General features: G+C 35.5%; 2 protein-coding genes and 1 long non-coding RNA gene across 3 annotated transcripts; 1 reads left to right on the top strand and 2 right to left on the bottom strand.

The window, feature by feature from the left end:
* Nucleotides 1-1,840: 1,840 nt before the first annotated feature.
* On the bottom strand, nt 1,841-5,709 carry LOC148769726 (uncharacterized). The gene is made up of 3 exons (XR_016032050.1): nt 5,397-5,709; nt 5,228-5,266; nt 1,841-2,142 (listed from the first exon to the last, which is right to left on the bottom strand). It is a non-coding gene; the product is annotated as an uncharacterized LOC148769726 (long non-coding RNA).
* Nucleotides 5,710-9,206: 3,497 nt separating this feature from the next.
* Nucleotides 9,207-11,458, bottom strand: LOC148769727 (uncharacterized). Its single transcript, XM_088820311.1, has 6 exons — nt 11,353-11,458; nt 11,060-11,192; nt 10,566-10,732; nt 10,059-10,335; nt 9,814-9,959; nt 9,207-9,352 (listed from the first exon to the last, which is right to left on the bottom strand). The coding sequence occupies exons 1-6, from the start codon at nt 11,384-11,386 to the stop codon at nt 9,207-9,209; spliced, it is 903 nt and encodes a 300-aa protein (XP_088676437.1). The 5' UTR covers nt 11,387-11,458.
* A 7,293-nt stretch (nt 11,459-18,751) lies between these two features.
* On the top strand, nt 18,752-20,774 carry LOC148769728 (uncharacterized). The gene is made up of 2 exons (XM_088820312.1): nt 18,752-19,658; nt 19,747-20,774. The coding sequence occupies exons 1-2, from the start codon at nt 18,752-18,754 to the stop codon at nt 20,772-20,774; spliced, it is 1,935 nt and encodes a 644-aa protein (XP_088676438.1).
* Nucleotides 20,775-25,703: the final 4,929 nt, after the last annotated feature.

Raw genomic sequence — 25,703 nt, forward strand, 5'->3', positions numbered from 1 at the left:
TCGCCTTGGTCATCCATCTAGGCCTCGTTTTGATTTTATTGTGATATAATTTTTTCTTCGTCTGGATGTATATTTTAGGACCAATCAACGAAAAAGACGATTGGTCGGGGTAATCCTCACAATGGTCTTTTCTATCTAGATTGCAATTTGGTTTCTAATTCTGCTCTTTCCATTAAGCAATGTAATAAATTTGATCTATGGCATTCTCGCCTTGGTCATCCATCTAGGCCTCGTTTTGATTTTATTGTTAAGAATTCTCAAAATATTATTCCAAATAAGAATTTTGTTTGTGATGTTTGCCCACGTGCTAAACATGCATGTCTTTCATTTCCTCAACGTACATCTTGTTCTTCGCATTGTTTTGAATTGATTCATGTTGATATTTGGGGTCCTCTCTCTATACCCTCACAAAATGGATCACAATTCTTCTTAACTATTCATGTTGATGATTATTCAAGATGCACTTGGATTTATCTAATGAAACAAAAATCCGAAACTTTCAACATGATAACCCATTTTTTTAATCTAATTCGTCGTCAATTTAACACAAAAGTCTCTCGTTTCAATTCCGGAAATGGGGATATTTTTCTTCCTCAACTTCAAACCATACGTTCAGATAATGGTTCTGAATTTCTTTCCAAACAAATTCAAAAATGGTTTCATGATAATGGAATCATTCATCAACGTAGTTGCGTTGCGACCCCACAACAAAATGGCATTGTAGAACGTAAACATCGGCATCTCCTTGATGTCGCTCGAGCTTTACGATTTCAAGCAAACTTGCCTCTTTTTTTGGGGTGAATGTATTCTAACCGCTGCATTTCTCATTAACAAACTTCCAACTCCAGTCCTTCAATATAAATCTCCTCATCAAGTTTCAGTTGGACATCTTCCATCTTATTCCTCTCTTCGAGTTTTTGGGTGTTTATGTTTCGCTAAAAACATAAATATTCAACATAAATTTGATGAACGAGCAAAACCTGGCATCTTTGATGGTTATCCTTATGGAAAAAAGGGATATCGTATATACGACCTCAAAATCGTCAAATTTACGTTGCACGCGATGTCATATGTGACACCCCTCTCTAGATTACTCTTATTATATGTAATCTCAGCGGAAGACTTTTAAAAATGATGTTTGTGGATATAAATTTACGTAAAAAAATTTCTTTTTAAATCAAAGGGAGAGAGGTCACGCTATTCTAAACCCTAATCAACCAATTAACACCAATGCATGCTACATGCAAGACTAGAAAATAACTATGCATGATGGATTTAATGCAATTTCGGACATATTCAATGCAGAAGCTTTAGAAATTAATTCCACTTAAAATAATCATGCAAATGACCCCAAAATATTACTATTTCATCTAACATGAGTCTAGATCACTCACTTAAAACAGTTTTGAAAGATGCATGGCCATTTAGGAGAAATAAATAAAATGGCACAGTCACTTAGTTTAAAATCCAGAACAGGGGAGGGAGTTCCGAAAATTCATAAGAAATTCCTTACTGACCAAAAAACTACCAAATTTTACCCCACGGCAGAAAAATAAGTTTAAAACATTTTCCAAGTGGAAACAAGGCATTTGAGTGAGTAAAACTTCAGTTAGGCCAGAAAACACCCGAATGACCATGTTTCAATGCAGTAGTAAGAAATAAATCATAACTACATGAATACTTACCCAAATCATGCAAAAGACCTATAAATATGATGAAACTAGAGAGATTCAGAGACTCCTAATGTTTCATGATTTTCTAAGTAGAGCACCTATATGAGAATAATTTTCAAACATCGAGACAAAACATAAGGAAGTTACTAGCCGAAAAGCGTGCATGCATATAGATAGTGAAAATTTGCTTTCGTTTACAAAAGACTACGGATTACCGATTAATTATCCAAAATGGGGTAATCCTAATTACTATTACACATATCGTCTTTTAATAATTCCCACCGATCGGAGGAAGCGAACGGTAGAAAATACCTAAAACCATATCAAAAGTTTTTACAAGCATATTATACAAATAGAACCACATAACTAAATTAAGAGCCAACACAATCCACAACCCCTACATACGATCTCCTTCCGATTCTCGAGCTCGATTCCCAACTTCACTCCTCGGGCTCCAAATCGGGTATACCTACAAACATACAACACCTATATGAGCCTTTGAGGACTCAATGAGAATCTTGAAATATTATCGAATACACATAACACATAGAGCATACATATATCTATATATATATACATACATATATCTTATACATGAACATGCAACATAAAGTAAAACAATCATATACTTCCCTTTTTCGTCGGCGTTCTTCATCACATAATTGCCACACGCATAGAGTGAGATAATTCCCACATTTATAACCCTATGATCCCAAGACCATAGAGTGAGAATATCCCACCTTTATAACCCTATGCCATGACACGTATTGAAGATTATAGAATGAGAATTTCCCACCTTTATAACCCTACGATTGATAAGTGTTCATTTTGCATGATTTTCACTTATCAATTCTTCGAGTTTTGGTCTTTGTTCGTCCGAGTTTTCGGCTTTATTTGTATATATTATGTTGTTTTTGTTTTATTTATATTTTAGGTAAAGATAAGCTATTTTTTCCGATTCGAAACAATTTTGGAAGCGAAGCCGAAAATCAAACCAAACACGTGCAAAAGTGCATTCTCGCGGATTGTGTCACTTTTTCGTATTTCCAGCATAACTTTTGTGTACGACCTCCGATTGAGCTGATTCAAGTAGCCTTAGAAAGCTAACTTCAATATCTACAACTTTTGTGAAATGCAAAATTGTCAAATTCGGGCTAAAAAATGGTCAAAACAGTGTTTGAAGATGGCGCAGAAGCCCAGATCGCGATCCAGCCTTTCTGGATCGCGATCTGGGGGGTCTTACAGAGCTGAAATGGTTGAAGATCCAGATCGCGATCCAGGAAGTCGGATCGCGATCTGGGGGGTCTGACAGAGCTGAAATGGGTCAAGATCCAGATCGCGATCCAGGATGTCGGATCGCGATATGGGGGGTCTGACAGAGCTGAAATGGGTAAAGATCCAGATCGCGATCCACATTCCTGGATCGCGATCTGGGCACGCCTTTTGAGAAAGATATTTTATTTTGCAAAGCTTCTTGAGGAAGCTTTGCATTTCACTATAAATAGAAAGACCCTTTCATTCTTCATTTCAACTTCGATTTTTTACGGTTTTCGACAGTTCTTCGCGGGAAGCTTCGACGAGGGTTTCGACTCGGGTTTTCATAAGCTTTTTCTTTACGTTTAGTTTATGATTTCTCGTGTTCGTCATTTGGATGCTATGTTTGTAATGAACTGAGCATTTTCTTTTAGGAAAATGAAACCTCGTATATATTGATTTTGATTTCCAGATCTGTGATCTATTTGTCGTTCTTTGATTCTGTTTATGTTTTCCTGTATTAAATGCTTTCGATTGTTTGGTCAACAGTTGAATTGATTATAAATGGGAATGAACTCGAGAGAGGATTTCTCGTTTGATTTTAGGAAAACATAGCCAGGGTTATGGAAACAGAGACGTGATGCACCTCGGGTAGCCCTTAAGGACTTGACCTAAATGCTCTCCTAATATCAGGTTCTGAACGGAGACGTCGGATCTGTGGGTAGAATCTAACTACACTGGAGACGGGGGTTAGGGTACTTTAGTGTCTGGGTTAGCGAATGTAGAATTGACATTAGATTCGGATTTGTAGATCTTTATCGATAGTACACTGGTGGATTTTACCCTAGAAGCCATCACGCGTCGGAATTCCTTGCTTTTACTGGCGGACCGTTGTTTTTATTATTTATTGTTTCTTTTTAGTTTCATTTTTCTCATCCCTTTCGATCGTCTAGATAAAGTTTAGGATAGTATAATTACGGTACTTGGTAGATTTAGGAACTTAATTCCCTGTGGATCGATATCTGGAATTCACTATTCTACAAAACGCGATACTGTACACTTGCGGTTTTTCATACGTAGGTTTTACGCGTATCAACGATCCCAAGACCATAGAGTGAGATTTTCCCATCTATATCCTCAACACCATAATGCAACATGCATGACATGAAAAATCATCGGGAATCCCTCGGAAGAGTCAATCTAGGTTACCGGTAAATAACCTCATATATACATCGAATCATGTCTATCTACGTGGGATCAAACCACCCCTAGGCCCTACGGTACCGACTCGCCGTACCCGGGAAATTTACCGTAACCTCGAAGGACTTTCCAACATAGTTTTATCTTTTAAAATTTCATGACACTAATGCACCCACACATGCACCCTTCTACTTACCCTTCTCTCATCCTCACACCCAATGATTCACATAAGCAAGCAAGAGCACATAGAAAATACACATAAAATTTCACAAAATCATTTAGCCATAAAACATAAAGTAACCGAAATCTTAACATACAAATACGATCTAACATCAAAAGTTCACTAAATCTAGCATCTTTACAACAATCAAATTCAAGACTTCCATCTTTACATTTATTCAAGTAAATACACTAGATCTTCACATGCAAGAGTAATCTAAATCAAGTTAGCACAAATTCTTAGTTCTTTCACCATTTTACATAGAAAACACTAGATCTTAACATGCAAGACTTCAGATCAACCATCAATCACTAGATCCTAACATTCAAGACCTTAGATCAACAATCAATCACCAATCTTAACATGCAAGGCCTTAAAACAACAATCAACACAAGATCAACACATGCAAGATACAAAATAAACCACATAAGCAATTTTAATCATTTTACCCCAAAAATTCGAAAGTTCCTTAGTTAAGTCAAAAATTCATTTTCTTTTCACAAATCATCAATCAAATACTAGATTAACACATGCAAGGCACTAATTAAGCCAAATAAGCAATTTAAGCATTTTTCCCCCAAAAATCCGAAAGTTTCATGGCTAGGCCAAAAATTCATTTTCTTTTCACAAATCATCAATCAAGCACTAGATTAACACATGCAAAGCACTAATTAAGCCAAATAAGAAGTTTAAGCATTTTTCCCCAAATTTTCGAAAAATCATAGAACTTCAAGAACAAAGTTATCTTTTCAAAAAACTAACATGCAATCATCATCTAAAACATATAATCACATAATATGCAAAGATAAACAATAAAAACACATAAAAATGAAAATACTAGTGGTGTTGCATGTTTGAGCAAGAATTCAAGAATTCTCACCTCTCTCTTTAGGGGAAGGATTTGTTAGCTCTTTTCTCTCTAATACAAGAAGAGATTAAGAGTTAGATTAGGTATTAAGAAAAGAAGAAGGAGAACAAAATAACTTGGATGAAGAAGAGCCTTGCTCTTTCGGAAAAGAATAAGAAAAGAAGTGGAAGAGGAAACTTACTTAGCCTTGGCCGAAAATTCTTCTTCTATTGAAATAGAAGGAGACTTTGAACTTAAGGATAGTAAGATTAGAGTTTGAGAGTGCATTTTGATCTTGGGCATGGGAGGTATTTATAGAGTTTTTGGAGAGTTCAAAGCCAATGGAGAAGAAAGGAAAATACATCTTTTTATGGGGGTGATTTTGCAATTTTCGAAAATAGGAGTGGTGGTGGTTCTTGGGTGGTTCAAGCTTGAGAAAATGGTGGCTATGGTGGTGGGGGTATGGCTGCCGAAATGAAGAAGGAAGGGAGAAGAAGAAGACCTTTGGTCTTACTTAAAGTGGAGTGAAAAACATGCCTAGTCTATAGGGTAGGGGGCTAGGCTTGAGTATTTCTTTCTATGCTCAAAGTACAACCACACTAATGCATGTTTTTCTACCAATTAATATGCAAAATTTAAAATCATGTGTGTGTGTGTGATGTCCGAAAATTCAAGAGAATGTGGGGAGGATTTTTCTAATTTTCTAAATTAATTAAAAATCCTAAAATGCATGAGAAAATTTATTTTCTAAAATTTTTTGCATGCATAAATATGATGAAATGCTCATTTAAAATTCATATGCAAGAATAAAACCCTAGTTTATGAAAATTATTTATTTTGACATAATATCTCGAATTATTACCCAAGCACATAATTCACATAATCACATAATTCACATAACCACATAATTCACATAATCACATAATTCACATAATCACATAATTATGTATTTCACATAATTACCTAATTCACGTAAATACTAACCATGCAAGAATTATTATAAATTCTAATTTCACAAATATGCACATAAAGGTGGTAAAAATTATTTTACCGAAAATACTGGGTGTTACATCATATTTCATGAGTTAATTTTTCCACATCATGATCTTGCAAATTCATCTTTACAAGATCTAATTTCAATTACTCCGATCAATAATAATAGGACTTTTGACTACCCTATACCACTCATCGACCCCCCTTCGGGTGATTCTATTCCTCATAATGAAACTATGAGTTTGGATGACTCGCCACCATCTGCTTCCTTACCCTCTCAACTTCATGATTCAATAAATTCTCCCTCTATTTCCGAATCTCCTTCCTCACCTTCTCAACTTGATGGTTCAACTAATTCTCCATCTATTTCCGATGGCACACCATCTTCTGATTCACCTTCTACAACAATTGTTCGTAATTACCCTCAACGCATCCGTCACCAACCAAAGCGTCTCAATGATTATATTTGTAATCATATTTCACTATCCACTGATTTTCCACTTGCAAATTATATTTCTTTCCGTAATTCTAGTCATTCGCATCGAGCCTTTCTCATAAATGTCATTAAGAATCAAGAGCCGCGATCATATTGTCAAGCCATAAAATCAATTGAATGGCGTGATGCAATGGCCAAGGAAATTCGATCTCTAGAATCAAATAACACTTGGTCCTTATGTCAAATTCCACCCTGCAAGTCACCCATTGGTTGTAAATGGGTCTTCAAAATTAAATATCGGTCAGATGGTTCAATTGATCGATATAAAGCTCGTCTAGTTGCCAAAGGTTACACTCAAATTGAAGGAATTGATTATCATGATACCTTCGCACCTGTGGCAAAACTAGTTATTGTACCTCTCCTACTCTCAATTACTGCCATTAAAAGTTGGTCCATCCACCAACTTGATGTTAACAATGCATTTCTTCAAGGAGATCTTAATGAAGAGGTCTATATGAAACTCCCCCCCTGGCTTCTCTCACAAAGGGGAGACTCGTGTATGTAAATTAAAGAAATCAATATGGTCTTAAACAAGCATCTCGTCAATGGTTCTCCAAATTCTCAACCACTCTTATTAGTCGAGGCTTTCATCAATCAATTTCAGACTACAGTCTTTTTACATATATTCGTAATAAGACATCCATTTTTATACTCGTCTACGTTGATGATATTATCATTACAGGAAATAATGATGATGCTATTTCCGATATCAAAAAATTTCTTGCCAATTCTTTTTCCATAAAAGATCTTGGTAATCTTCGATACTTTTTGGGTATTGAAGTATCTCGTTCTAAACAAGGCATTTTTTTTATGTCAACGCAAGTATACTCTAGACATCTTATCTGATTCCGGGATGACTGGTTCTCGTCCGTCTGATTTTCCAATGGAACCACATCTTCGTTTACGTCCACATGATGGGACTCCTCTTCCCGATCCATCAATCTATCGACGTCTCATAGGGCGTCTGCTATATCTCACTGTAACACGACCTGACATTCAATATGCGGTAAATACTCTTAGTCAATTCATGCAAAAAAAATCCGCATTCTACTCATCTTGATGCTGCCAATCGAATCCTTCGTTATCTTAAAGGTACTGTTGGTAAAGGTTTATTCCTTTCTGCATCTAGTTCTCTCACTCTAGTAGGATATGCCGACTCTGATTGGGCTGGTTGTCCTACCACTCGTCGGTCTACCACTGGTTATTTCACCATGTTAGGTTCTAGTCCTATTTCTTGGAAAACTAATGAACAACCAACCGTTTCTCGTTCTTCTGCCGAAGCCGAATATCGTTCTCTCGCTGTACTTACGTGTGAGTTACAGTGGTTAAAATATGTTCTAACGGATCTCGGTTTCAACCACTCTCAACCAATTCCAATTCATTGTGATAGCCAAGCTGCTATACACATTGCAGACAATCTTGTCTTTCATGAACGCACCAAGCACATTGAGATTGATTGTCATTCTGTTCGAGAAAAAATTCAGGCAGGTCTCATTGCTCCCTCATACCTACGTTCAAGTTATCAACTGGCAGATATTTCTACGAAACCACTTGGCGGTGAAGCTTATCGACGATTAGTTCGCAAGTTGGGTGTTTTTAATATATCAATACCACTTCTAACTTGACTGGGGGTGTTAGAAGAATATAATATATATTCATTTTTGATTTAGTTTAGCCTTAATTAGGTTATTTGATTAGATTCAATCAAGTCTTAATTAGTGATTTGATTAGTGATTTGATTAGATTCAATCAAGTCTTAATTAGTGATTTGATTAGGGATTTGATTAGGTGTAATTAGTTTCTTCCTTTTATTGTTTCTCTCTTGTGTGTATATAAATGTATAAGCACTCATTGATGAAATACAAGACACAATTCATCTTCTTTATTATGTGTTTCGTCATTTCTACACAAACCAAAATAATTTTAGTTCTATTTCACACAAACTTTGAATTTTAGCCGTTGTTTAATGATGTACCTAACAAACTCGCAGAAATTTATTTATATGGACACTTCAAAATATAATTGCATGCTCTTCTAATTTGGTTTATATATGTGTCGTATCGCATTATTAAAGTTCTACCAATGGTAAGTTACATGTTGAATTTATAAATTTCCAAGCGTTCATATAAGAAAAACATGTTAAGTTTATTTGTCGCGTCATAAAATTAAAATCTTGCCAAATAGGACTAAAAATACTATATTTGCAAAGTTATTGCATGTAAAACTTAAACATGATAAGTTAGATGACTAAATTCCTAAATAAGCCAACTTAGAGGATCAAAACTACAATTTTCCCTATATTTTTTTACCCTAATCGAAGTTTTGCTTTTATTTTGTTGTCTAAATCAATGTTGTAAGAACCGGACCGGACCGGCCGGTCGGACCGGTTCGACCGCAACCCGGCGACAAGGCGGTCCGGTTTGAGCTCCAAAACCGGAAAAATCAAAAACCAGGGTCAAATGACTGAAACCCGGTTCAACCGGGCGAAACCCGGAAACCGGCGAATGGGTTAATGACCTCGGTTTATGTCAAAACAAAGTAAATGGTGGACGGATCTGCGCGGCGGTGGCTGATTCCGGTGGTCGGAGGCCGGACGTGGACGGATCTCGGCTGTAGACTGTTAGGTGAGCGGATCAGGGTGGCCGTGGGCTGAATACGGTGGTCGGAGGCTGGAAATTGAGAAAGAAATGGGAAAAATAGAGAGAAAAAGAAAAGAAAATGAGGTAAGGAAGGAATAAGGGTTTTTGGATTAAGGAGAGAGAGAGAGAGAGAGAGAGAGAGAGAGAGAGAGAGAGAGAGAGAGAGAGAGAGAGAGAGAGAGAGAGATGAATGTTGTGCAGTTAATAAATATAAATATATATAATGTATTTTCTCCTGATTATAATGTGATTATTTTGCCACATATTTGACAGATGAGATTTCAAGTTGCAGAAGACAAGAGTCATTCACAATGAATCCCTTTTTAGGATCATTCATAGTTTCAATCTCAATTAAATCATACAGTCCCCAAATTCTGGAGGAAGTCGTAAACAAGCCATCTCCTACAAGAAAAACAAATATAGTATTTGATGAGAGAGATTCAAGTAGGAATATCCACAACAATTACGAACCCTTATGTTTTGTAACTTACGAATTGATTTCTCGTATTCATTATCAAAAATCTGGTCTTTGATACGTACAGTAAAACATGCTTGCACTCTTTCACGACCGTAATACCACACACAGATGTCGACATGGGTGCCAACAACTATTCCTTTCGGGTAAAGACTGATCTTCCTTCATTTATCAACAGAAGTACTCATGTCAACAATGGAATAAGTGCAGGGATATAACACACATAGTTCCAAAATAAATAAAATAAAAAAAGCATAGTACCATTTTCCGCCTCCAGCACCGAATTCCTCCGATCCCCAAAATTGTTCAATTTTGGAGTAGTTTGGAATAATCCAATCACGTTTGTAAGGAATGTCAACATTTCTTGAAGACACAAATTGAGTGATTGCTTCTTTTTTAGTCACAAAAACCTCAGCGCCAAACACACATGACTTGTCACCGATTACATATCCATTTGATGGATCTGTCAGACTTTCCTTTGATATAAATTTTGAAAATCCCCATTTGGACTTCATTCCTATGAAACGTCTTGTTCTTCCTGCCCATATATATACAATAGAACCTCGATAAACAAATAACCTTGATTATATAATAGTTTGGTCTCGGTCCCGACTTGGTAAAAACGTGTTAAATTATTAACTTGATAATTTAATGATTCTCTAAATTAATAGAATTTCTCTAGTCCCGACTACTTATTTTGTAACTTAAGTAAACAAATTGTCATCATATATAGTTCAATTGTAATTAGCTAGAGAACAAGAATAGTACCTAGTGAAGAAAGATATTTGCCGGAAATATGATTAAAGAGAAATATAGTGAAGACAGCATTGACCTCGACAGGTTGAGAACATGTGTCTACCATAGCCAAATATACAGAAACATAGCCGCTATCTTTTCTGACGTTGTCGTCTCCATTAGGATATATTATTAGTTTCCTGTACAAGTTCAATCATCTTTCATTACTTTTTGATATTATCAAGCAACAATTTCGCAATATATGCATTAAGCTTAAGTTGTTAGTGAAATATATCATTTAATATTATAATATATCCAATAATTAAGCTTAAGTGCAGTCGAATTATATTTGAAGCCTTGCACTTGAAATAATTGAAATGGGTGGCGGTGGGATTCGAACTCAGGACCTTTCATTTGGTCTGGCTCTGATACCATGTTAAATGACAAAAAACTTGAACTGTTAGTGAAATGTATCATTTACTATTAATATCTCCAATACTCAATGCGTTAGCATATATACACAATACCACTTATATTCGCCAGCCGAAAATTCCTTAGTTTCGTATTTCTCAATTTGATACTTTTCAAATAAGGAGAATGATTCAATCTTGACCAACAAATGTGCAGGTGGTGCCTCTCTTGTTTCCATTCTGCTGAATTCTGCAGATTTAAGCAATATATACTAAATTTTCATTATACTCACACACACACACACACACACACACACACACACACACACACACATATATATATATATACATAATGAGAAAGAAAAGAAAAGAAAGAATTAGTTTTGTGAATATCGTAATATAATACATACCATGAAATTCTGGTAACACTGGTATCACAGACATAATGATTCAATCTTTTCTACTTTGCTTAATTTGTTTGGTAAGAATTATAATGAGGTTCTTTGTCACATGTTATACTAATAATGTACAAAGTCAATGGTGTTTATTGACAAGTTCAAATACAATTTTGACTAAGTCTCAAAGAAAGTACCACTAGATATAAAACAATATTAAGTTATTTGACATTAGAGTTTTTGTGTTAATTAATTAAATGCAAGTGAAAGCAAGAATTATTGTATAAGCAGAGTGGAAATTAAACCATTTTAAAACTACAAGTCTTGGCATTAAAGTTTAATCCTAACACGTTAGAGAATCCAATGCTCAATGAAATGGGAAAATAAATTGCTATAAAACTACAAGTCTTTAGTTGTCACATGAAAGTTTAATCCTAGCATGATAAGTTTAATACTACAAAATATAATTGTATTATTAAAAAAATAAAAAAATAAAATAGTGCAAATGTCTCCCAATTTTAGTGCAAATAGAATTATTGTATAAGCAGAGTGGAAGACCCACCTTCAAACGGTTTATGTAGCGCATAAACTTCAACTTTATAATATTTTGGATTAAATACAAAGCCACCCGTACTACATATAAATACAAAAACCCTCCTACTCATATATTTTTTCAAAATCTGACGGAAATATCCATGCTAAGCCTATAAATATAAGGGTTTGTTTGAGCCATTTTCACTATAGTTTTTAACATTTTCGGTCAATTTTACTTGGGAAATTTTGATAGTTTATTTTTTTTTTCTCCAAAACATTTAATAACTTAGATTTGTTTTTTTTTTTCTGAATAAAAGATTTTATTTTTGTCAGTTTGAATTTCTTCATTTTTTTCTTAAATGTCTTCCGGTAGTTCAAATTCTCAACAATCATAGGATTGTAAAGATTTTTGTAATCTTAGGATGTTAGAACTATCGGAAGACATGTAAGAAAAAAAAAATGAAGAAACCCTAAATGACAAAAATAAAAGGTTTTATTCAGAAAATTAAAAAAATCTAAGCAATTAGATGTTTTGGAGAAAAAAATATAAATACCAAAATTTTCCACGTAAAATTGATTGAAAATGGTAAAATATATAGTAGAAAATGACTCGAACTTTATATATATATATATATATATATATATATATATATATATATATATATATATATATATATATATATATATATATATATATATATATATATATATATATATATATATATATATATATATATATATATATATATGTAGGGGTATTTTCGTAATATTTTGGAAATAATGTATGTGAGGGGGATTTTTGTATTTATGTGTAGTACATGGGGTATAAGATACAAAGTTCATAGTACATGGATGTTTTTGTATTTAACCCTAATATTTTTGCGTTTCGGACACGTTTTGTGTCTGATACCCGAGGACACCAGTTGGGCTTTTTATGGACCATTTTGGAATTTCTAAAAAGATAAAAACATGTTTGAATAGTTAATTTTCAAATATTTTTTGTGCTTCCTTAATTACTTACATGGTCTGATAATCAATTGCAAGTTGGTAGTTGATAGTAAAATATATTCTGAATATATATGTATGAAAAATGTATAAAAATAATTATATATGACTAAAAATTTATATATATTTATATAGCATTTTTTATTAATATACCCCTTTAGTTTTAATATTTACACCTTTTCCCCAAACATTCGTATTCCCATTTTTGGGACACGCCGTTTTCCCGTATTCATTTTCCGTTTCCACGCATCATCGTTTCTGTATCCATGCTACATACTTGACGGCTTTTCCAATAAAATCTCCTTAGAGATGAACTGGGGCGATTTCAATTGGGACTTCATTCCTACGAAATGTTTTTGTTAATTACTCATGCCAAAGAAATATTGGCAAAAAACTTGGTTATCGTGATTTAAAAGTTAGGTATAGGACCAAAATTTTATGTACCATTGGAGACAGAGAGAAGAACAAATATACCTAGGCTCTGACTGAATCGTTAAAATATAAAAAGTGAAAATACAAAGGAAAAGAAAATCATGAAATTGTGAAATCTCCTATTATGTTTTGTTACGAGGAAAATTTAGTGACGAAAATGATTTTGTTCAAAATCACTTTTTTTTTTTTGGGGCTTTAAGATATAATAGGCCCCTAGTGACAAAATTTATTAGAATTAAATGACAAGTCTAACTAAATAGGTGCAAATTAAGACCGGATGGTCTGTTCTAATAGGAAAATCGGATGCCATAGGATGATTGACACGTGGATAATTTAAATAAAAATATAATTATTATTCTAATAATTGGAAAAAAAAAAGAAAAAGGAAAAAAGAAAGGCTGCGGCTATATGCAAGACTACTTCCACTTGTGCAAGACCAAATTAAAATTTTCAATGTATAAATACTATAATACCCTTAGTTATTAAAAAAATAAAAAATTCTAAATATACAAGACCAAAAATTCAAAAACACAAAAAACCCTATCACAAGACCACAAAACCACAAGACCACAAAACCACAAGACCAACTCTCATCTTCTCCATCTTGCAAAACCCACAAGACTTTTCTCCTTCCTCCTCCATTAACCCACAAAACCTAGAAATTCAAAATCATCAAAACTCAACAAATCTTACAAAGATGGCAAGTTTGGAGTCAGAAGACATCAAAATAGAAGATTCTACGATGGAAGAACCCAAGAATGTATGCATTTATGGGTTTTTTAGCTAGAATATCGATTTTCCAAAAAAAATCCCGCGCAAACGAATTCGACATGTACAGGTCGAATTTTACAGGTAAAAATCGACATTTAGATGTCGATTTTGAGGTATAAAATTCGACATTTGAATTTGTGCTATAAATTTGACATGTCAATGTCGATTTTTACCTATGAAATTCGACGCTTAAGTGTCAATTTGTAGCATAGTTTTTCGACACCTTGGTGTCGATTTTTGTTTTTTTCTCATTATTTGTATTTGGTCTTGCATGAGAAAAAAAAGCCAATTTAATTTATGGGCATACTTGTCATTCCATCTTAATAAAATAGAATCTTTTGGAATCTTTCTTTAATTTGGTCTTGCACAAGTGGAATGAGTATTGCATATAGCCGCAGCCAAAAAGAAAACCTCTAACCCTAATTATAATAGCGTGATTTATTAAGAGTTAAAACTTAAAAGTGCCACATGTCAAAAAATTAGTGGAATCCGATTTATATTAAATATCGGCTCATCCGCTCAGAATTTAATCTCTAACTAAATATTTGCTTCACATTCTTTATAAATTTAATTCAAAAAATGCCCCCACATACAAAAAATGAAATATGCACCAAGTAATATTTAAACTGCATTTATCATTTTTTCATTCTGCATTTAACATTTTTATTTTCGCATCTAGCATTTTTCTTATTATTTTCTTTCGTAGAACAATTTTTTTTTTTTTGCATTTTCGTATTTTTTCCCTTTTTTTCTACATAATATTGGAAATTGTGATTTTTTAATTGTTTCGGCCGTAGTATTCTATAGAAATCCGTAGGAAACCGTAGTATTCCGTAGTCATGTATAGGCACTCGTAGGAAACTATAGTAATCCGTAGTCACGTATTCTTAAAACCATAATTCCTCCTTTGAACCCTAGCCGCCAGACACCGTAGACACCCCTAGATACTCATAGATATCTATAGACATGAAATCGAAAAATCTTAGATCTGCCCCACCAAACCGTAGATCTCCTCCACCAAACCCTAAATCCGTGACACCAACGTCACCACGCTGCCATTACCCCTCACAACGTCGAGCACCACCGACACCATCCCCCAGCCCCTGAGCGCCGCCGCCCAGCGAGCCCCATTCTCATGACCAACGCCGCTCACCGCCGCCGCCGCCGTCGCCATCACCATCCCTCCCCCCATGCCACCGCCTCCAACACCATAGTCGATTCCACCGTCATAGCCACCACCTCCTCTCAAATCATGGGATGGAGTGTGGCGAGAGAGATATCTTGAGATCGAGAGAAATAAGTCAAGAGAGCGAGACATAGAGAACCAGAGAGAGAAGAAGAATAAAGAGGAAAAATAGATCTGAGAAGAAACGTGAATATGTGGGTTATAAGATTTAGGGTGTAAGGGCAAGATAGGGATTAAAAAAATTAAGCATGTGGGTCATATATTATTTCAATCTAAGGATATAATTAAAAAATTGGATTTAAACTTAGTTCAAATTAGGTTTTGTATGAAGGGCTCCTAGCATATTACCCCTTTTTTTTGTGCAAATTCGAGGAAAATATTGTAACAAAAATCAGTATATTGTTGAATCTTATTAAAGACTTATCTAAGATTATATTCGCCTTTTTTCCCCTTAAGCAATCAAAATTAATCTTTTATAAAAAATATTTTAAAAGATACGTTATCTCTCTCAGAATCCCTACCCAGTCCTTCAATAATAAAATACTAATATGCACGACGTCATCAATTAAGAAATAACAAGATTATAATAAACCGGTAATAAAGAATATACATATTATTATAGTAAGAATAAAATAGGAGAAATAGAGAAATAATAATGCGTAATAGAAACCCCGTTATGTTATGGGTTGATTTACATGGAATATATATAGAGAAATAATACGAGGTAATAGAGTTTGACTAGATAACTAAATCTTAACTAATCTAGGTAATCGAATCATAATAGAATCCTAATATCCTATAATATCTAATAATATAATATACTCTAACAATTATAACCAACCTTCAATAGGAGAGTTGATACCAGTTTTATCATCATAGTAAAGATTTAGGTTCAAATCATTCCCCTCGTGTGTATATATATATATATACTAGTGTAGAGCACCGCGCAATGCGCGGTGCCGGGTGCCTCGGGTGAATACGAGAACTTATCGTATTATGTATTTTCGACATACTTTCATATATCGATTTTTAGGTTGCATTTTTACGATTAGGTAAAATTTGTGTCGAATGTGGCGATGGGAAGTGACGATTTGAAGTTGTCTACGGAGGGTGGTGCGGGGTCCACTCCCTTAAAAACAAGGGAATTTGCTGGTGCACAAATGATTGTCAAAATAGAAACTCGTTTCTGTGTTAACGAAAGCTGATTAATGAGGAGTTAAATTTCTTCCTTCCGTTAAAGGCTACCTGAATGACGGTGCGTGCGATGCGAAATAGGTATATAATATAGGGACCAAAAATCGTAAACATTGATCGATTTGTTGATATTTAAGATTTATTTTAACATTTGAATCGACATAGATATGAATGAATTGAATCATAAAATTTGAATCGTAAATCATAAGGTTTTATGCTCGGTGTTGCGAATTCTCGTAAATGTGGTGGATATTTTGGATATTGAAAGAGAGATCCACTTTGGGGTCAAATTTGCAATTTGGATGGAGCGGGTAGGAAGATGGAGTAAGTATAAGGGTGATTCTGCAATTTTCAGAACTGTTTAAGCCAGGGAGGTGGATTTTTTGAAATTACAAATTGACCTCCACTTGGGGGCATTTCCGGTTTAAGGACCAAATTAAAAATGGTATATAATATAGGGACAAAAAATGTAATTATCACAAGTTTATTATAAATAATATAATAAATTAAAGTTTTCATAAATCATAAATCTTAAAATTTGATCGATTTGTTGATATTTAAGATTTTCTTTTAACATTTGAATCGACTTAGGCATGAACGAATTGAATCGTAAGTTTTGAATCGTAAATCATAAGATTTTAAACTTGGAATTGCGAATTTTCATAAATGAGTTACACACGATTATAGTTGAGGAGGAGTCGAAGCATACTGCGTTGGTGGTGGATATTTCATATTTTTCAAGAGAGATCCACTTTGGGGTTAAATTTGCAATTTGGGTGGAGCGGCTGGGAAGATGGAGTGAGTAGGGTGCTTCTGCAATTTTCAAAACTGTTTCAGTAAGGGAAGTGGATTTCCAGAAATTATAAATTGATATTTAAGATTTATTTTAACATTTGAATCTATATAGATATGAATAAATTGAATCGTAAGATTTAAATCGTAAATCATAAGGTTTTATGCTCGGTATTGCGAATTCTCGTAGATGTGACGAGTATTTTTGATATTGAAAGAGAGATCCACTTTGGGGTCAAATTTCCAATTTTATTTCATGAACGTATAAGAAAGATTCATAGTTAAATGAGATAACCGTAACTACAAAAAACAAGAGTGGCTTTTTCGTAATTTGACAATAGTTTACGGGAAAAAAAAATATAATAAAAAAACAAAAGAGGTAAAAAAGGACAAGTGGTTACAAATAGTGGTAGCTTAGTAATAACGAGAATAGTATGGTAAGCAACAACAGTTAATCAAATGTATTTTTATTTTTATTTTTATTTTTATTTAAAATTGAATTTGAATTTGTAATGGAAAGAAAGACCAACCAGCACCCAACTTCCCCTTCTTCTCCTTTTCTTACCAATCTTCTTCTTTCTTGTCTTCACTCTTTACGCACCCAAGTATATGGATAATTAGCAAGACCCCCCATCTAGGAAAATGAGTTAAGAAAACACCCCCTCTTAAAAATAATTAGAGAAACCCCCCTAGGTAATTTTTAACCCAATTTATATTTTCTTAATTCCAAAAACACCCTCACTTTTATAAAAGCCTTTTTGTTCACGTTTCACGCCTCTGTTCAAACCCCTGTTTTTTTTTTTGTGCTTTGGTTATCACTGTGTCAACGGCGACTGACGTGGAGATGTGGAACGGGGACTGAGGTGGAGACGTGGCGGCGGCGACGGCGACGGAGATTGAAACAGACGAGGAAGTTAATTGCACATACGGCGACGGACATTCAAACATACGGTTCGTTTTTTTGCTACTGATTTTCGAAAATAGTTTTTTGTCGATTCTGTAATGTGTTTTAGGGTTAAAATGATCACGTTCGTTTCGATTTTTCAATTTTTTGTTGTTTTTGCTTGTTACGTATATGTTTTCGCCCGTAGTGTGGTTTTGATGATCCGATCCTAATTTCCAGTCGTTCTTGTGCTAAAAGTCGATGTAAACAGAGCCTCTGTTTGTTCATATGTGTAATTATGTTAAACTGGTCCGTTTTTTGTAGCTTCTATGTGTAAACAGAGAGAGCTTGATCTGTTTGCTATGTAATTGCATAGTCGTTTTAATATGCGCACAGTCGATTTACTGTGTTTCTTTACTGTACAGATGTATGTCTCACACAGAATTTTGTTGAGGTTTGGATGCTTAATTGCAATTAAAAGGTGTTCGGAATCTTTGAATTTAGAAGAGCTGGTGGAATTTGTCATTCTTAAATGGAAACAGTTGAAAAAATGTAATATTACGTTAACGTATATCCTTGCGGATTACGGCGAGTGTATTCTGTCGGACGATGATGACATGGTTTCGATGTTTGATATGATGAAATTGTTATCATTAGAGTGTATTGAGGTTATTGTGAAAGAGAATAATCGGTTTCTGGTGGGCGCAAATCCTTCATGTGTTGACCATGTTCAATTACCCGTAACACAGTACAATAGGAGTGTGGTTGTGAATGAGATGAATGTTGAGGGAGTCGTTGACACTTCGGTTGGTAAGAAATTGTTGAGTGCTGAGTGGGTTCATTTGATTAAAGAGGTAGGACAAGTTTTTTTGGGTGGAGTTGATGAATTTAAAAAATGCTTGATTAAGTTTTCGGTTGAGATGAGATTTGAGTTTGCGTATGTGAAGAACGAGTCGTACAGAGTGACTGCTGAATGTAGATTTAAACATGAGGCTCAGTGTTCGTGGAGGATTCATGCTTCTATTTCTAAATCGAATGGTTCTTGTTACATTCGAAAGTACAACAAAGAGCATCAATGTGGCATGTTTTTTGGTACTGTAAGTAGGAGGAGAATGACGTCGCGTGTCATAATTGATTTGATAGAAGGTGATATCAGGGCAATGCCAGGTATTACGCCTCGTGAGGTTCAAAAACAGGTGAAGGAAAAATTTGGCGTTGAGATTAGTTATTTTGTTGCGTGGAAATCTACTGATGCGGGTCGAAATAGGATTTTCGGGGACCACAGCAGCTCGTATGCATACCTGCCGTCATATTTTGCTGAAGCTGAGAGGACGAACCCCGGAAGCATATTCAATTTGGATATTGATGAGTCCAAGCGAATTTTCCGCCGATGTTTTTTTGCCTTTGCAGCTTGCTTGGTAGGATTCAAGTCATACCGCCCCGTGGTGATGCTTGATGGGACTTTTTTGAAGGGTAAGCACAAGGGGATCCTGTTGAGTGCTATTGGGAAAGACGGTGATGAAGGTAAACTGTGAACATGCAATATTAATGCACAGTCGAATAGTATATGCATAGTCGATTAATGTTTTCTGTTTTTTTTTTTTTTTGGTAGGTCTGTTTCCTATTGCTTTTGGAATTGTAAGTGAAGAAACTGATTGTAATTGGTCTTGGTTTTTGAACCAATTTCGAGATACTGTTGGGACTGACCGGTCGTTTATTTTTGTTTCTGATCGTAACCATGGGATTCTTGAAGGAGTTAGGCAAATTTTTCCAGATGCTTTACACGGCTACTGTTACAAACATTTGACTCGCAATTTGCAGCACAGGTTCAAGGGTGTTGCTCCAAACTTTCGTGACGCGGTACTGGCACAATTTGCAAATTGTGCTTATGCGGTTACGAAGGAAGATTTTGCCCGCTGTATTCAGAAGTTGAGAGCTACTGGTGGCAAGAAAGTGTGCAATTTTTTAGATGGTATTCCAAATGAGAAGTGGGCAAATGCACATTTTGAGGGTCTGAGGTATGGTCAAATGACATCGAATGGGTGTGAGTCGTGGAATTCTCAGGTAGGCGATGAACGGTACCTGCCTATTACTAGCTTGATTGACGGGATTAGAATGTTGTTGATGGAGCAACTTAGTGATCGATTGGGGGATGGAAATAGGTGGACAACTGTGCTGACCGAGTCCGTTGACAAAAAAATGAGACAGCTAGTTGATAAAGGGAGGACATGGGAACGTAAAAAGTCGTCGGAAACTGTGTATGAAGTTTTATCGACGCCGAATGCTGTTGTGGATCTGCGAGAGAGAGTGTGTTCGTGTAAGCTTTGGCAAATCAACGGGCTTCCATGTGCACACGCTGCTGTTGTGATTTTCTTAGAAATAGGTGGTGGTTACGAATATATTGATAAATGGTTTCATAGATCAACTTTTGTCCAAAGTTATTCTGGTTCAGTTGTGCCGTTTGTTAGACTGGATAATGACATTGCAGATAGTGACATTGGGCCACCTGAGTATCATCCATCACGTGGCAGGCCTAAACGGAAGAGGATCCCTTCTAATGGGGAGTTTACATCTCGAAAAATGAGATGCAGCCATTGCAAAGAAGTTGGGAATCATAACAAGAAAACATGCCGGAAATGATTTTATTATTCTTGAACTTTATGATGTTTTCACAATTTTTATGATGTTTTTCCACAAAATACAGTGGGGTTTTATTCTGTTATTGAACTGCATAGTCGATTAGTGAAACAATAATAGTCGATTAATGAAACCATATATGGGTTCATAGTTTTAAGATTTTTTTTAGCAGTTTGTGTTCTTTTTGAACTTGTGTTTTTATTGTGGTTTTATACAGTGGGACAAAATGTTTTTTTATTGTGGTTTTAGATTTTTTTCACAAGGGAGCAAAATGGTGTCAGCAGGGGACAATTTTTATTCTGTTTTTTGTACTACGTAGTCGATTAGTGAAACGTCATAGTCGAATAGTGAAACATTATATGTGGTTCACAGTTTTAAACATTATATGGGTTTTATGATTGTGTTTTTGTGAACTTGTGTGTATTGTTTTTTAGTGTTATAAATGGGGACAAAATGTTTTCAATGATACATAAATTTCAATACATAAATTTATGAATCCTACATGTTTCTGAATAGTTAAACAAGGATAGTCGAATAGTCGAATAGTTAAACAAGGATAGTCGATTAATAAATCCTACATGTTCTGAATAAAAGTAAGACTATTAGACACTACTAGTTTTTTTTCAACAAAACATAAATTTCAATAAGCTCTCAAGCATTCCTTGTTGGTTTGGTGTAGTCTTTGTCTCCACCATACTTTAAGAATGTGTCACGATGCCCCCACGCAGCTTTGGTATTTCTTTCTTCATGTCCTTGGGGGTCTCGAGTGGATGTTGTAAGAAAAGTTGCTTGATCAGGTACAAGACAAAGAGGCCACAGTCTCTTCCATTATTTTGCCGCGGGGAGGATATCACGTCAACAATAGGCATGTCAAAGTTGACGTCTATGTTGTACTTTGCAGCTGACAGCTTCATTGCTTCCTTCTGTTATAAGCAACATGAAATTTAGAGTTAATTGTAAAGTATCAATCAAATTTTTTGCTTTTTAAAATACTATGTTTTGTTTTGCTAACCATGTCTAATGCGTCGATAAAATATTTGTCGGAAGTGGAATCCATCTCATCACTCTTCCTTCTTGGACGCAACGAGTTGTAGTAACTCCATGTTTCTTGTAGTCTGTCGAAAACAAGCAGAGTGAAGTGGTTGGCCACCTTGTTTGGATTTGTACCTGAATGCAACGGGAATATAATGTATCTGTGATCGTCCAAGTTCGGGGGTAGCTCAAACGTTCTGTCCGGTCTGTTTGGGTGCCTAATGTCATTCTGTGAAACAATATATATATATATATATATATATATATATATATATATATATATATATATATATATATATATATATATATATATATATATATATATATATATATATATATATATATATATATGAGTTTATTGCGACCAAACATAATGTGATTTTTTTTGATTAGTTTGCGATTCAACTGTCTTACCAGAAGCAAACATGGGAAAACATAGCTTTCCCCACTCAAGTCAGGATGGGCTCCACGTTTGAATTTGCCGTTTGCTTGCTCAATCATCAAAATCTCACAGAAGGAGTCTAACGGCTTTTTTTCATGAAAAGATAACAGAGCAATTAATATTATATTGTTTTTATTAGAATAATTCTTTATAATTTAACTTACTGCGCTGTAGATCATTTCATTCCTTATGATGGTGAACAAGTCTTCAATCTGCACAATTTTTTTGCCATCTGCACTCCTCCAGTACAGCCGTCTGTACAAAAAACAAGTAGATTTTTAATTGACTATGGCTTATAAGTGATAGTCGATTAATATTCATATAACACAGTCGATTAATACAAAGAGTTACTTACCCCATTTTATCCCCAGCTGTGGTTGCTATGAAATTGAGCAGTTGCTGGCCAGTCTCTGACATCTGCTTGTAGGCTGTGTAATTCTTGTATGTTTTTGCAACTTTCGAAACTGTTCTAGGTGAGACGGTGGATTTTTTTGATCGTGTGCGCCCAGCGACAACGGATTTGGGTTCAATTTCTTCCATAAACTCGTTCACGGCGTCATCAAACTGATCGTCATCTTCTTCAGCAGGGTTTTGCTGCGGTGGTCTAGATTGTAAGGCAGTTGTGAGTTCATTTATTATTTGTTCTTGGTCTTGAACTTTGCTCCGGAGTTTAGCCTCGTTCTGCTTGTACAATTCCACTGCCGTCATTAGATCAATCATCCCGAGGTCCTTTTCATCCATGGCAGTTAGTGGCAACTGCGAGAATTCTTCTCCATGGGTTGATTCTGGTCCCGTCTGAGTGGGAGAAAGGAGCGTGAACGATGGACAGTCATCCATTCGGGGGCTGCCATCTGGTGTATGGATGGTGTCGGTTCGGCTCTGTTTTTCTTTCTCTTCCATTTGAGCACGGAGATCGTTGTTAGACTGTTGTAACTCTTGATGCTGCTCTGTGAGGGTCTTCATGTTGACCTTGAGTTCATCCACTTGTCCGTTCAGCACCGCATTTGTTGCACCAAGAAGATCGTTGTCAGTTTTCAATTGGTAGTTCTCTGCCAATAAATCAAAGGTTTTTACGATCTCATCCGTGAGTTGATCTTGCGTCTGTTGCAGCGTTGCTGCCGATGATGTTGGACTCACTTTTTCCACCTCTGTTTTTCTTGCTAGCTGCTCCTTGAGTATGTTGTTTTTTGCTTCCAAGTCTTCCGTCATTTTCTGGAACTGTAGCGCGGTCACAGTCATTGCAGCAAGGTCCGCGGACAGCTTGACGTTTTGCGCCTCCTTCTCCTTCAACTTTTTCATGAAGTTATCTGGAATCCTGTTTATCAATGCAGCAAGTGGTGTGTCTTCATCTAACATTTGATCTGATTCTGCATCCCTCTTGCGTTTGCCAATACGACTGTCAGCATTGCCCGCCTTGTCTTCTGTGTCTTCTTCCAAATCATAATCGACGTGCTCTTGATCCTGCATTGTATAGATTTGTGACTCTCTTTCCCTTATGACGAGCTCATGGTCATCAATATCGGCGTCAAGTATGTCCCTGATAGCTAAGTTCTCAAGTTTATTGCCGAGGGTTGGGAGATGTCATTTTCGGAACCTTGGGAATGCATTTGGTTGTAAAGGCTCAATCAGTTTAATCCTCTCACAGATCCAGAACTACAAAAAGAAAGATTATATTAGTAAATATCTTAATCAACTATTTTATAAACAATTTACATAGTCGGCTAAATGCAAGTGTGTAATTTTTCGTACCTGTAACAGTGTGGTGCATCCCTTAACTTGCGTTACTTTTTCTTTATTTTGGACATAGTCAATAAGGAAATCAACTATGCACTCCCCCCAATTGTAAACCGCCATGGCATCGATGTCTTCGCATAAATGGAAGATCCACCAATTAACGAGCTCGCCAGTTGTCGCAAAGAAGCATGTTGCGAGGACGTGCTGGATGACCATGCGTACAACATCTTCAATGTCTTCCTGTTCGGTGCTCCGAAGATACTTGAGGAGTTCAATCTTCACGTTGTACAATTTTAGCCTGTCGTGATCATGGAATTTACGCACAGCAAGCCCAAAATCTGGTTTTGCGGCTCGTTTGGTAATGATGTTTGTTGCGCCGGATTTGATTCCGAATATTAAATCGCATTCATTTGGCAAAATAATCAACTTTTTACCCCCAATTACGAATGCTTTTTTTTGCCTTGTCGTACAACAGCAGTAGTTTTGCAACCCCCTTCTGCGTGCCTGTGACTTGGTGTAACGATACCTTCTTGAGGGCAAATGGCAAGATGAGGCGGTAGAAAGGGGTGCGCTTAAGGCAATCGAGATGCTCCTTTCGGAGATCGATACCTTTGAAGAAGTCTACCGTTGATTGCAGACTTGAACGGTACTGCCTCGTCCAAGAGCCCTGTTGGTCGAAAACCTACACGCAAGTGCACGTATCGTACAAGTAATATAGTGGACTAAAAGTCCGGATATCGAACCCACAGGGAATATTTAATTATCTAATCCTAGACGCTAAATTCTACCAATTGTTATCAAGTCCACCCTACACAGTTGAAAGATGATTAATAAGCTAAATTAAACTAAAGCAATTAAAAAGATAAAAAAAAAGCAATTAAAACGAAGATTTAATCAATGAAAACAAGCCTAGGATTTTATTCTTCCCCCTATGTGATTATTACTCCCCCAATTCCTTCAATTATGCAAGCAATTAACCCGGATTATTAACCTGAGATGTTAAAATAATCATAACCCGCTTCCGCGTGTATTACAATTCTAATCCTCTAGATTCAATTACTATATTCCTATGCAATTAATTCAAGAACACAACATTAAACACAAATCTCAATAATGGCTACCTAAGAGATTAACTATATTCCTATGTTAATACCACAAAGGCTCTTCTACCACAGTTCTAAATATTAACCCGATCTTCCGATTCATGCGATTAACAATAACATAAAAGGACATAAGGTGATCAAGTTTATGCACTTAATAAAACAAGTAGAAGAAATAATCCGGAATTAAAACTTGCATAAAATCATAGAATTGGGTTCATAAATCCCACATAGGGTTCCAAATAAAATTCTAGAAATAAAGACTTAGCTACTCGTAGTTCTTATGATAAAGAAAATAAAATAAATAAATTAAATAAGAAAAACTATGCTTGAATCTTCGTTGATCTTCTTTGCTCTTGAATTTGTGTAAAAAGATGGATCCCTAATTGTGTGCTTGACTTGGTCTTATATAGGGTGGAAAACTTGGGAAAGAAGGTAGTTTCCTTGTGCAATTAAAATCCCTTTACTGCGCAACTTCGGAGTCTCGGACGGGGGTCCCATAATTTGCACTAAAACTGGGACGGGGGTCCGAGCTTTAAATCTTCAGAATTTTGATTTTTTCACTTTTGGCCCATATTTTCTCCAAAATTGCAGTTTTGACCCCATACTTTTCCAATTCTCCAA

The sequence above is a fragment of the Erythranthe guttata genome, chromosome 7 (assembly GCF_056151865.1).
Source record: "Erythranthe guttata isolate IM_541 chromosome 7, IM_541, whole genome shotgun sequence".
In the NCBI taxonomy this organism is placed as follows: Eukaryota; Viridiplantae; Streptophyta; class Magnoliopsida; order Lamiales; family Phrymaceae; genus Erythranthe; species Erythranthe guttata.